The 12,488-nt window shown below is 39.3% G+C and overlaps 1 protein-coding gene across 1 annotated transcript in view; it reads left to right on the top strand.

The window, feature by feature from the left end:
* The window catches only part of prkd1 (protein kinase D1), a 56,696-nt gene extending 47,720 nt beyond the window's left edge, over nt 1-8,976 (top strand). The window contains exons 17-21 of the mRNA XM_084742170.1: nt 55-153; nt 3,733-3,893; nt 5,225-5,331; nt 7,041-7,126; nt 8,414-8,976. Coding sequence (XP_084598296.1) covers nt 55-153; nt 3,733-3,893; nt 5,225-5,331; nt 7,041-7,126; nt 8,414-8,644 — 684 coding nt within the window. The 3' untranslated portion in view covers nt 8,645-8,976. The remainder of the gene's footprint in view (nt 1-54; nt 154-3,732; nt 3,894-5,224; nt 5,332-7,040; nt 7,127-8,413) is intronic.
* The last annotated feature ends 3,512 nt before the right edge of the window (nt 8,977-12,488 follow it).

Here is a 12,488-nt window from a genome sequence, read left to right as displayed (position 1 = left end):
GAGTTATTTTCCTGTCCTGTTATTAAATGTTCGTTGTGTGTTTTTCACCGTCAGATTCTGGTGGCTTTGCGTCACCTCCACTTCAAGAACATCGTCCACTGTGATCTTAAACCTGAAAACGTCCTGCTGGCTTCTGCAGACTCTTTTCCACAGGTACCGAGTGTTTGTGTGTGTGTGTGTGTGTTTGCCTCTTTTGATTCTTTTTAACGTGTGTTTCTTTTATTTATTTTCATGTTCCAAGAGGATCATGAATAAGGGAAGTTTTCAAGTAGTTTTTAGTTAAAAAGCATCAGAGTGCACAATTGTGTGTGTGTAGTAGTAGTATTTTTTGAATTCATGCAAAAAACATGTTGACTTGGTGTGCATTTTACTATTTTATTTTATTATTATTATTACAATTATTATTTCACAGTGTATTATGAACCTGCCTCATATTTAACACTTAACACTTTCAGTTATAAATCAATTAACTAGATTTTTTTTTTATGTTTTGACAAATTAATTCAGGAATATCAGGCTCAAACTGGACATTTTTGAGATTTTGTGATGGATGGGGTGGATTTGAAAGTATGTAAGCAGGTAAAGAAGACAGAGGGATCATGGAAAGGCTCAGTTATTTCAGGTTTGAACCCAAAAGCACGACTCAGGTGAGCAGGCTGGTAAAATAAAAAGTTTACTCAAGGTCAATACCAGGCAGGGATTGCAGATGAAACTCAGTGCTGCCCAACAGACGATGTTGTGTCTGTTACAGGGCTGATGGGGAAGTGAGAACAGGTGGGCAGGGGATGTCAGGTGATGGGGAATGGAGGGGACGGAGAGGTTACTGCAGGACAGGTGGGAGTGAACAGAAAAAAAAGGAAACTATTTGGCCTAAACTCCGGATGCATCCTGACAAAACGTCAGCAAAAGTTATTAAAGTCAGTGCAGAAATGCAGAAATGTTTCCAACCATATATCCATCAAACAAAAGCTGACAGAGACAAACAAGACAAAAACAGACACAGACGGTCCATTAGCTGTCAGTGTAACTATTAGCAGCTCTGCAGTGATTTTCAGTCTCCTCTCCAGAAATAGCTGTTTGTGTCAGACAGACTAACTGTTAGCTCTAATGATGCATCAGGCCGGCTGTTGGGCTCAGGATTCCTCACACACTTCACTTACTGTGGATCCTCTGCAGAGGCTGCTACTCCTGCTAATATCAGGAAACAAACAAAATGCTAATGTCTTAAAGAGCTAGTCTGGAATTACTACATTAAAATGCTTTAAAGCTAGTTAAGATATAATATGTCAGCTAATGAAAACACTTTAATGAACATATGAAAATCATTTCCGTTGCTTTCCATATTTGAAGATGGATAGAAGTGTCACCTCTGGTGTCCAGTACAGAGATTGGTTTAGGTGTGTTTAGCCTAGCTTAGCATTAGGACTGTAAGTAGGAAGAAACTGCTAGCCTAGCATTAAAAGAGAGGGATAATCCAAAAAAATGCCATTATCACAATGTGGAAGGGTTAACTGAATTAGCTAGCAAGCTGATGTTAATTTTGGTGTACCAGCTTCATAAAGCTTTTTAAATGGATTTCTGACCCGCAAAACATCAGCAATGCTAATAACATTTTTTAGCTGCAGAGCTACCATTGTCCACTGGGCACATCAGCTTGCTAGCTGAACAGCATCCAAAGGCTATTCCACTATTCAGCAAAATACTCTTTTCTTTCTCTTTTCACATCATTTTCGTCACATATTTTTTGTTACATCATTTTCATCACGTCATTTTTGTCTAGTTACGTCTTTCACATCTTGTTACATCGTTTTCATCAAGTCATTTTCATCACGTCGTTTTCGTCAAGTTGTTTTTGTTTTGGAGTGTTTTGTTGGATCCTTTACATCCTGTTGCATTGTCTTCGTCACGTTGTCTTCATCACGTTGTCTTCATCACGTTGTCTTCGTCACGTTGTCTTCATCACGTTGTCTTGTTTTCATCCTGTTATGTCTTGTTATGCTGATTTTCATCTTGTTATGTCTTTTTGGTCTTTTTCTTCTCGATGTTGGGAAGGCAGCACACTATCATGTAAAATAAAAATAACCAATAATCAAAATAACAATCACATTTCAGCACAGATACCTGAAATACTTACTTCCCACCTCTAGATTTAAGTAACTTTACGATACATGTTTAGCTGACATGTTAGCTTTACAGTCAACATGCAATCAAGGGGAATATAAAAATTTGTCGTTTGCTGTCAGATAAGAGGAATCAGGCTTATCTTTTTCAGTCCAGGACAGAGGCACATCCAGGACACGTGTAGAATAACTTAGCACAAAGACTGGAAGCATCAGAGAAGAAAAACAGCTCCCAACAACTCTAAAGCTGATGTTGTATCTTGTTTATTGAACAGGTGTACAAGTAAAATCATAAAAACGACATTTGGAATTTAGCAGCAGTTAGCTTCGGAGCCATTTGATTGACAGCTGACAGTGTGACAGCTACAGAAGACAGTCTATCACAAAGTAAGAGAAGTCCAGGTACAGGCGATGATACGTGTCAATCAAGAGAACAAATCTGAAAAACAAAAACAATGCTGCCTCTCTGAAGGTCTGACCAACACAGACTCAAAACCGGGTCGGTCCACCTTCGTTTGAATCTGCACCTGAATGAGGAGCGACGGCCTCGATATCAGTAAAACCCAAAATAGAAGCGAGCAGCAGGTCAGAGTCGATGCTGAAGAGAACTGATTCATCACAACACGACTGTGAGGCGAGCCAACGTATCTCTGATCACTTCCATCTTTCTCCTGAGCGCGTGTGAATCATCCAGCACAGATAGCAGCCAACAGCTCTTCACTGTCAGCAGCTTCATCACACTCATCCTCCCTCCTGCGTCTCCATCCAAACAGAGACGCTGCTGCAGAGCCAACAGGAGGATCGAATTAAAATTTATGATTCAGATTAATTAAGACGTTCCCTTGACCTCCCCCCCCCCCCTGCTGTGGTTGGAATGGAGCAAAAAATATCAAATATCACGCTCATTTTAAATTATTTACTGTGTGCTGTATGGAAAGACGAACAGGAGCAGCAAGCTTTTCGTGTCCAGGATTCTGTTTTTACTGTAGAGACAAATTAACATCCAGCCACGAGAACTGACCCTTAAATGTTGACGATCGGACTCATCATCATGAACGCCCAGTTTTAACCTCCAAATCTGAAGTACTTTTACTCCTGACATTTTAACACAAATATCTGTACTTTTTACTACTTACCTTTTCAAAACAGGCTTGTTACTTTAGTTTTAATGCATTTGAGGGGAATTATTGATTCTTTTTATTTTGCATTATTGTGCGTCGCCCTCCCAACATCGAGACTTACTTCAGCCTAAATGGGCGAGACGATAACACGTGGACAAGACAATTCACTGGTGTATTAATCATGTGCTCACAAGAAAGAAATATACAAATGTGGCACAAAAATATGTTTATTCTTTCATACATTTTTGTTTGCTTATTTTCTACAGATTTAATGCTAACTTTACATCTTCTGACCTCTAAAAATGATCTCAATAAAAATAAACTCTTTGGTTGTAACTGGTCAAAGCTGATTTTCAAAAAACTCAGTGACGTGAGATCTCCAGTAGACATTACTTCATTTTAAATCATCACAAATAAAATATCTGAATAATAAGTCATTTCCCAGAAGCACGAAGGGTTTAGTCGAACACGCGTCTGTCCTGTCGTTTCAGGTGAAGCTGTGTGACTTTGGTTTCGCCCGGATCATCGGTGAGAAATCGTTCAGGCGTTCGGTAGTCGGCACGCCGGCGTATCTCGCTCCCGAGGTCCTGAGGAACAAAGGCTACAACCGCTCTCTGGACATGTGGTCGGTGGGAGTCATCATATACGTCAGGTAGGAGGGTCACCTGATGGATGATTTTTTTTCCTGCATGTGGCAGCTGCTTTTTACTTGTCAAACATGGTGGTGTGCTGTCAGTAGTCTGGTCCACATTGTGATCGGTCAGATGCTGCAAACACAGCGCATCGATCTATTAATACACCTAAGGATCGCCACTGTCACACACAAGTAGGGAACACAACCTCAACTGTTTTCAAGACTGCAAAATGGATTAAGAACTAAAGAATACATTTGGGGGCTGTATTTATCATTATGGATTTATTTTACCACGTTTCCAAAAAAGATGCTGCAATTCGAGGCTGGATTACAAATCCTCTGAGAGGGATCTGACCGCACCGAGCTGATGTTGTGAAGGTACAACGGCATGAGATTTTTCTTGGTGTTGAGAAGCTGCGGTGTGTATTAACTGATGCACTGTAAACTGAACTGTACATTTACTGCAACACTGACACAAGTTTCTGCTCTGATATGAGCCGTCTGCAGCTCACTCTCCTTTACTTGTAAGCAGCGACACTTACAAACCGCCCTATTCCTTACAGGAGCTGATGAACACTTATGATTGTATCCTTTAATTAAGTTTAATAAAGGTAACTATTGAGACAGTTGCAGTAAATCACCAGTAGGATTTGGGATACTAATGCCAGAACAGTGATACGGTTTTACCTTGTAATTTGTATTGATCACCAGTCACATTAGAGTGGTTGTGTGGCAGGGGCACGATGCTGGATGGGTTACTCTCCAAAGGGTTTTTCACACTGCATTTAGCCCCCAGGTTGAGAGAGCAGTTAGCCACAGGCTAAATTAGCTGTTAGCCTAGGGCTAATAGAGCTTTCAAAATGGCACAATCCTGGCATGTTCCAAAGTGGGCTAACCCAAACTTTAGCCAAGGGGCTAGTTGGCCGTGCTCTGGAGCAGGGTTAGCTCTGAGTTTGCGGGGTTATCTCCAGAAAAACGACTAAACCCCAGGGCTAAAAGCTGCCAGTGTCAAACGGGGCTAAAAGAGTAGATGAAGAAGACAACCACCTGTGTGGGTGTACGGAGGCTTTAACCCAGGGCTAGAGGAAGAGCAGTGTGAATCACTGTGCTTAGTTTAACCCGGGGTTAACAATGTGTATGTGAAAAGGAGCTAAGTTATCCCGGGGTTAACTCTTACACAGGGCTAAGGATAGGCAGTGTGAAAAGTCCTCAAGTGGGTAAACTCTCAAGGGTCTGATTCAACCAGACTAAACCAGGCTGGTATAAACCCGCATTTACTGAACTACAGGTTAAATCTGTCAAATCTGTAATCTACTAATATAGAACTCATTGTTTTGGTGTGCTCTCAGTCTCAGTGGGACGTTCCCTTTCAACGAAGATGAAGACATCAACGATCAGATCCAGAACGCTGCCTTCATGTACCCTCCTCACCCCTGGAAGAAAGTTTCACAGGAAGGTAAGTAAAACATCATCCTCAGATCAGGATGCATCCACCTTCGTGTACCAACAAATATAAACAGTGTGAACGCCCACTGTAATGCCCTGAGGACGAACGCTTCCTCTCACCTTCCTGTCGGTGGTTATTTTCTGTCCCCAAACATCAGCTCAGGTTATTATTTCTTTGCCGCTGCAGTCTGATCCCTCCTTGAAGTCAGTCTGAGCCGTTCCTCTCTGCTGCTGCTGCTGCCGCGTGACTCATGTTGTTGTCGTCATTGTCTCTAAAAACGTCCGCCCTGTGTGTTGGCTGGAATTGTCCTGTTGACTACGAGACAGATTTAAATCAGCCTGACTCACTCGCTCCTCGGCCGGATCCCCAAAGCGCTCTTAACCTTCCCTCTGCCACCTCCTCATCCCGCCACGGCGACTTCAGCTGCGCTTCAAAATAAGTGTTGTAAAAGTCGTTTCTGTCAGCCGCAGGAGGATTAAATGTCAGAGAATAAACTCTCAGTGCGTCAACAAATCTGCATTTCCAAAGATCACTTTAAAAGAAGACACGTTAAAGGGCTTCTGTTATAGAACTCATTTTTCCCTCCGCCCACGTGCAAACACGAGGCGAGTGTTTCTGTTTTTTTTAATAGAGACACTTGAATAAAGAAGTTAAAGTTAGGGCACTTTTGAAACTCCTCTTTTATGACGTCAAACACCATGATTGATTTTATAAACAGATTCAAAAATATTGTGTAGTGTTCATCACAAAAACATGAAGAATGAAACAGTTTAATTTGAAATCAGTTAAAAATAGTTAGATGACAATAACTGCCTGTGACTGTTTTGATGTGTTCAGGAGCACAAACACAGATCGTATCAAGGGTGTCACGATTCTTCAAATACACAGTTTGACTTTTTGATTTAAACTTTTTCTTTGCACTTACAGCTCTGCTATTAACTCTTGATTATTAATATTATTAATAACCTTTCTTTATGTAGCACCTTTCATGACAGAACATGCAACCTTAAGCAATTTACAGTGTGGGAAAGAGAATTACAAAAGATAAATTATTAGAAATGTATGATCTAATAAAAGGCAGAGAAATGAAAGTAGTAAAAGTGACAGAGCAAGCTTGACATGTACTACATTAAAGGGATCATTCACCCAAAAATGGCAAGTGATAAAAGTTCCTGACCATGGGAAAATCTGGCTGAGTGCTGAAGATAATCGTGCTCTGAGCGTATGTTGGATAGACCGACGTCGCCATCCTTCAGCCCTGGTTTAAAAAAAAAAAAGTGCATATTAAAGTCGGTCATGTGACTCTCTGACAAAGAGGACTGAGGGAGGGGAGAAATATGTGAGGAGCAGCGAGAGTGCGGGCGGTTCTTGGAAAGAGAGAGCGACAGACAGATTTCAGGGGGTATTCATGTGCTGCTCCATTCATGTGCATAATGCCAAGCGATGGAGGCCCCTGCAGACCTGAGGGGCCTCGGGGTCCCAGAGCTGTTCAGACCGCTGACCCCTGAAGAAATGTTAACATCATGTTAGCTTTGCTCATTAGCCCCGGCTGGCCCCTCGCCACAGGAGGGGGCCCGACCCTACATCCTCCTCTTCCTCCTCCTCCTCCACGTCTTCATCCCTCCCTCTGATGGACGCTCGACCCTCGCCTTACCTCAGCATTTCCTCGCTCATCACTTCCTCCTTTTTCTTTCTTTCTTTTTCTTTCTTTCTTTCAGCGATTGATCTGATTAACAACCTGCTGCAAGTGAAGATGAGGAAGAGATACAGTGTTGACAAAACCCTCAGTCACCCCTGGTTACAGGTGAGTTATTTAAAATTTTTAAGAATAAGTTTTGGGGGCATTTCTGAATTTATTTAAACATTTAATTAGTGTAAAACTACTGTAAAAACTGCTGTTAACACCAGATTAGTAAGTATAAGTCTAAATAAGTCTAGACAAAATGTTAAAGGGAAAGTGCGGTCCAACAGTGAACTAAAAACTTAAATTTAACAGTTCTGGAGTAAATAACTCAGTAATGAAACCTGGATACAACAAAGCCTCAATGTTTGCAATTTGCATGTGTATGTTTTATGTTGTCTCTATTAGTCGTGCATTCACTGTTTTGATTTGACATTGTGTTTAAGTTTAGAAGAAATGAAAAATACAGATGAGTGTCAGAATTCAGTGTTTGACCCTGGAAAGTAGGTGGAGTTGTTTTTATAGTTGTGACTGGAATTACTGACCATATTGTGAGGTCATGTGATGAGCGAAATCCTCCTGTTAAGGAGGACCATGAGAAAATGGTTGAAAGCTCCAGAAATAACTACTAAATGGACCTTTAAAGAAATATGTAATACATTTACTGTTCTAAATCATAAAATGAGCGCCACACGTCATCAGAGAGTAAAGGAAACCTGTTAAGATGAAATACATGCAACACTACAGCTGGTATGTTGTCCTTTGAAATTTACATTTCGATCTGGGACGTCGTGGGATGATGACGCCCGTTTCGTACATATTCACTTGTACGATCTCACTTTGATTGGTGCAGCTTTGTGCAGCAGTTCCACGTGTCTTGCACTCCAGCTGCATCTGATGGGTGGAAACGTTCTGAGGTGTTTATTTAGACTTCAAACCTTTTTTTCAACAATGCGCGCATAAACGTAAGGCTGGCGCCCAGTAAAAAAGGCATGGAAAACGTTTTTTTTTTTACATTTTGCAACCGAGCCAGAGTAGAGTATGCTTCACAGTCAGATCTGCTCACTCTGCTCTGGTTTAATCTCCCTTCACTTCATCCGGCAACTGCGAAAAAGCTGGAGAACTTTGTCTGCAGTGTTTCTGTGGTCTAACTGTACATTTACTGCCACAAGACAACTTTAATGCTAAATTTGAATCCCTCTGCTCTGATCGGCAACATCTGTCTGCTCCCACCGGTGCACACACACACACACACACACACACACACACACTGTGGTGATTATGCCTCAGTCATATGCATCATGTTGATGGGAAAATAGATCAGAAATATTCACATATACTGAAGGAAAACTTCTGACTGTGCAGAGTCTGGCTGCTCGTTCGCTGCTGATGCTTTGTTTTCCCCACCAGGACTACCAGATGTGGCTGGACCTGAGGAACCTGGAGTCACGGATGAATGAGCGCTACATCACCCACGAGAGCGATGACCTGCGCTGGCATCACCACGCCCAGCTGAGCGGCCTCGACTACCCCACGCACCTCGCCAATGGCCCCCACAGCGATGGCGGGCAGGGGGTGGAGCGTTACCAGGAGCAGGAGGAGGAGCTGGAGACCCTCAGTGAGAGGGTCAGTGAACTCTGAGGAGGATGGGGCCACATGTTAAAAAAAAATTAACTCTGACAGGAGACAGAAAAACAGCGACAATAACAAAATGAAAGAAAGCACAAAATTAAACCAAGTGAGGAGACACTTTAATCCAGACTTTTACTAAAATAGTTAACTGAACATCATTAAGAAACTAATTTAAATTTCCTTCACTGACTACATAATTCACAGCGCTGTAAACGCTCTCTATGAAAGCACATTGCACTCACCAAAAGAAAAAAAAACTCTTCATATCATAAGGAGAAAAACATCTCTGCAAATGAGCTTCAGAGAGGATAAGGATAACAGTTTTTTTTTATCTTGAATTTAATTGGTACATTTCTTGTTTTGTTTTGTAATCTGAATTATTTAATTGAATTTTATTTTATTTAAGTCTCAAAATTATTTATTATTTTGCAGGGTAAGGATCTTTTATTTAGGGCTGTTTTATCTTGTAATTATGATCCTTGTTTATTAATCTTAAAAGTAAAGATCATTATTTTATCATCTGATTATGAGGTCCTTGTCTTTAAGTACAAGATAAAGATCTCATAATTATTTAATCTCATAAAGTCTTTGTTGTAAGGTAAGTATTTGTGATTATTGTATCTTGTAATTAGGATATTAATCAAAGAATAACTAGATAAATAGATAAAGAATCAATTAATAAGAATAAATAAAATAGGATAATATAAAATAGGAATAAATAAAGTCATGAATTACAACGTAAAGATCTCAGTTTGTATCATGAGGCATAGCATAGCAATATTCCAAGAAAAACCCTCAAAAATAAAATCAGAAATTTACACCAAAAATATTCTTTGATGCTAAAGTTTTTTGATGATGTTTGTGTATTTATGAGAAAAATCTCACACTTTTTTGGGAAAAAAACTTAAACTTCTCTGAGAATAAAGTCACAACTTATGAGGAAAAAAGAAAAATACTGCTCCTTTTTTTTTTTTTTTTTTTGCCCTCAAATTCAGAAGATAATCTTTTTTCTAATAAATATGTTTTTACTTTAATCTTGGAAATTTTCTTTTTTTCTCAGAGTATTATTCCTCCGTTGGTTCCATTTCAATTTTTTTTTACCTAATGGCCCTGATATGCCATGTTCATAGTTTTTAAATTCTTCTCATAAAATTTTGTCCCTCTGAGCCACCGTACTTTTTACTAACTTTCTTTTAGTTTTAAGAATATTTTATCTCATAACAATAACATCCCTGTTTTGTGATTATGAGGATTTTATGTAGTAATTATGAGATTCTTGCTTTGTTATTGTAATTATTTATTCCAGAATTAGGAAATGCTTGTTTTGATATAGAGATCTTGTAATTATATTATTTATTTCTATTATCAGATAAGGATCTTTTAATTATTTCTTCTCATAATTACATTACAACTTTTAGACATGGCTGATTTGAGTATGTTTACATATCTGCTAATTATGAAATACTGGGTCATAACTACAAAATAAAATCTATATTTTATATTTAATATTCTTTCTTTTATATTCTTTGGTGATTGTGATGTACTTCCATAATTTTCAGCCTCGACCTGCAGAGTTATTTATCAGAGAGGCTAAAAGCAGCAACTTCTCCTTTAAGACAATCAGAAACAGCAGCTTTCACATTTAGAAAACTTTAAACCTCCCAGTTTGTGCCTCTTGTGTAATCGTCACTTTTCTACAAACTCTCTGTGACTTTGCACTGATGATTACAGTCAAGTTAAGTTCAGGAAAAAGCCACGACTTTAAATTAAATAACACAGAGGCACATCATTTCTATATAGATATATCTGTTCAAAACGAATGAAGAAATGTTTTCATATTCTTCTCTCACTTTACTACCATACATTTTACTCTACTCTACTTTCTTTTATTTGACCTTGCGTGGAATAAATGTTTAAATGCTTAATCGATAAAATAATTTCTATATTAATCACCAGTGAGAATAATTGTTACGGCTCTAAAGCAGCAAGCACCAAAACTAAGAAAAGCGTCATTAGCGTTCATCTTAAGCCCTGACAAAAAGTCTGTTTCTTTGCGTGAAAAGTATAATAAATATTTAAAGCTAATTGTCTTCTGTTTATAAAATTTAAACTCTTCTAAGGACAGTCGACTTTCATAAATGTTTTTTCTGATCTTTTACTTTGTAGAAATGTCAGGAGTTTCATTCCAAAAGGAGATATCCAAAATAATAATGAAGTTATTCACAAATAAATCGACTACATTCAGGAAATAAAAGTAAATAAATAATTGGATTACTCTAAAGTTTCAGATACCTTTTTTGTTTTCTGGAAATGGATATGTAGCATTTTGGAATGAAAATCCTCAAATCGTTCAAAAAAACAATCACAGAACCAACAAATACCAAAAACCGCAATTTATATTTTAGTTTTTCAGTGTTTTTTTCTGGTTCTGTTTTTTTCTGAACACTGTATCTACAGCTCTCCAACAGCGACACACAGATTTTATTTTAACAAACCGGTCAAGGTGTTCTGGACCACAGGGAGGCGACAGCAGCAGCAGAGCTCCTGTCTCACTGGGTTTGACCTGCTGCAGTGTCCGCCTGTCGCTCAGTCTGGACGCTGTTCAACATCCACGTCTTTTTATTTTTCTGAGAAAACAGTTACATGCATCAGTTTAAAAAGAGGTGTGTTTTTTTAAATGACATACAGCATGGTGTGTCGGCTGTTTCACCTGAATGCTACGTAGCGTCTTCTGTAAACTGTATGAATGTTGTTAGTTTCTCTGCAGCCCAGATACATGCTGTTCTGTCTCTGTGTGGGATTTAACTTCAAGAAAAATTTGCAGAATCCGCTGCATCTTCATCTGAACGTTTAGTGCTAGTTCCGACCTGCCAGCGCTCACGTTTTTCCTTGTTTTCTCTCGTGTTGCAAGGCAATCTCCCAGCGTTCTCTCATTTTGTTGCTTCTTTCGGGAAACTCTTTCCGCGAATAATTGTCATGCAACCTAGTTTGAGCAGTGTGCAGGCAGGGAGGCCAGCTAATTTAGTGCTAGCTGTTGTCAGCTGTTGCAGCAGAAAAGGACGTATTTTGGAATCTACGTGTTACCTGCTGTTATGGCCGAGTTAGCTTTTTGGGAAGTTTAGCTGGATTTGTGTTGAATATTTAAACTGAAAAGTCAGATTACAAAAGGTTAAGCATATGTTGAGTTCTTCAATGAGATAATAAACCAGTAGGTGGATGTTATGATGCTTTTACAGAGGAGGAAAAAAGCTTCATATCTGACCCGACGTGGCCTGCAGTTAACTGTGTCGGTCCAGTGTTTTGCTTTGCTGACTGATGGAAACTAAAAGTAGGAAAGCTCCTCTGTTTTATTTGCATTTGAGTTGCAAAGTTAAACAAAATGCTCTGCACTTAAATCAATCATGACAACAGAGTCTTTGCGATTAGTGGAACTGCTGTGCAAATTAAAAGCAACTCCAGGTAGAGTGTGTATTTTCACAAGCCTTCGGAGCAGTTGGCTGTCGTGCAGAATGGACTTTCGTTCCAGTGGGACATTTTTCAGACTATTGGGGTTTCCGACTAATGGGCTATTTGTGAACTTTGGAAAATGAAGCTTGTTCTGTTGAAATAATTACAAGTACATCCCCTTCTGGCTTGTTGTATTTCTGGCTTTCATGCAGTAAAAAAAAAAAAAAAAAAAAAATGAAGAACATTCAACAGGGTTTTTTAATTTCTGCACTGAGATCATAGAACATGACTTCAAACCTTTTTTTCCAAATCATTTGATAATTTGGCACTTCGGTATTCAAATTTTCACTTTTCCTCCTACAGTCTTTTTCCACCAAGAGCACATGGTGGGCGGCTGCAGTGATCG

This window comes from Lutjanus erythropterus, chromosome 18, assembly GCF_056507025.1.
Source record: "Lutjanus erythropterus isolate fLutEry1 chromosome 18, fLutEry1.hap2, whole genome shotgun sequence".
Taxonomy (NCBI): Eukaryota; Metazoa; Chordata; class Actinopteri; order Lutjaniformes; family Lutjanidae; genus Lutjanus; species Lutjanus erythropterus.
Note: the sequence above shows the minus strand (reverse complement) of the source record. Positions and strands in the feature narration are given on the sequence as shown.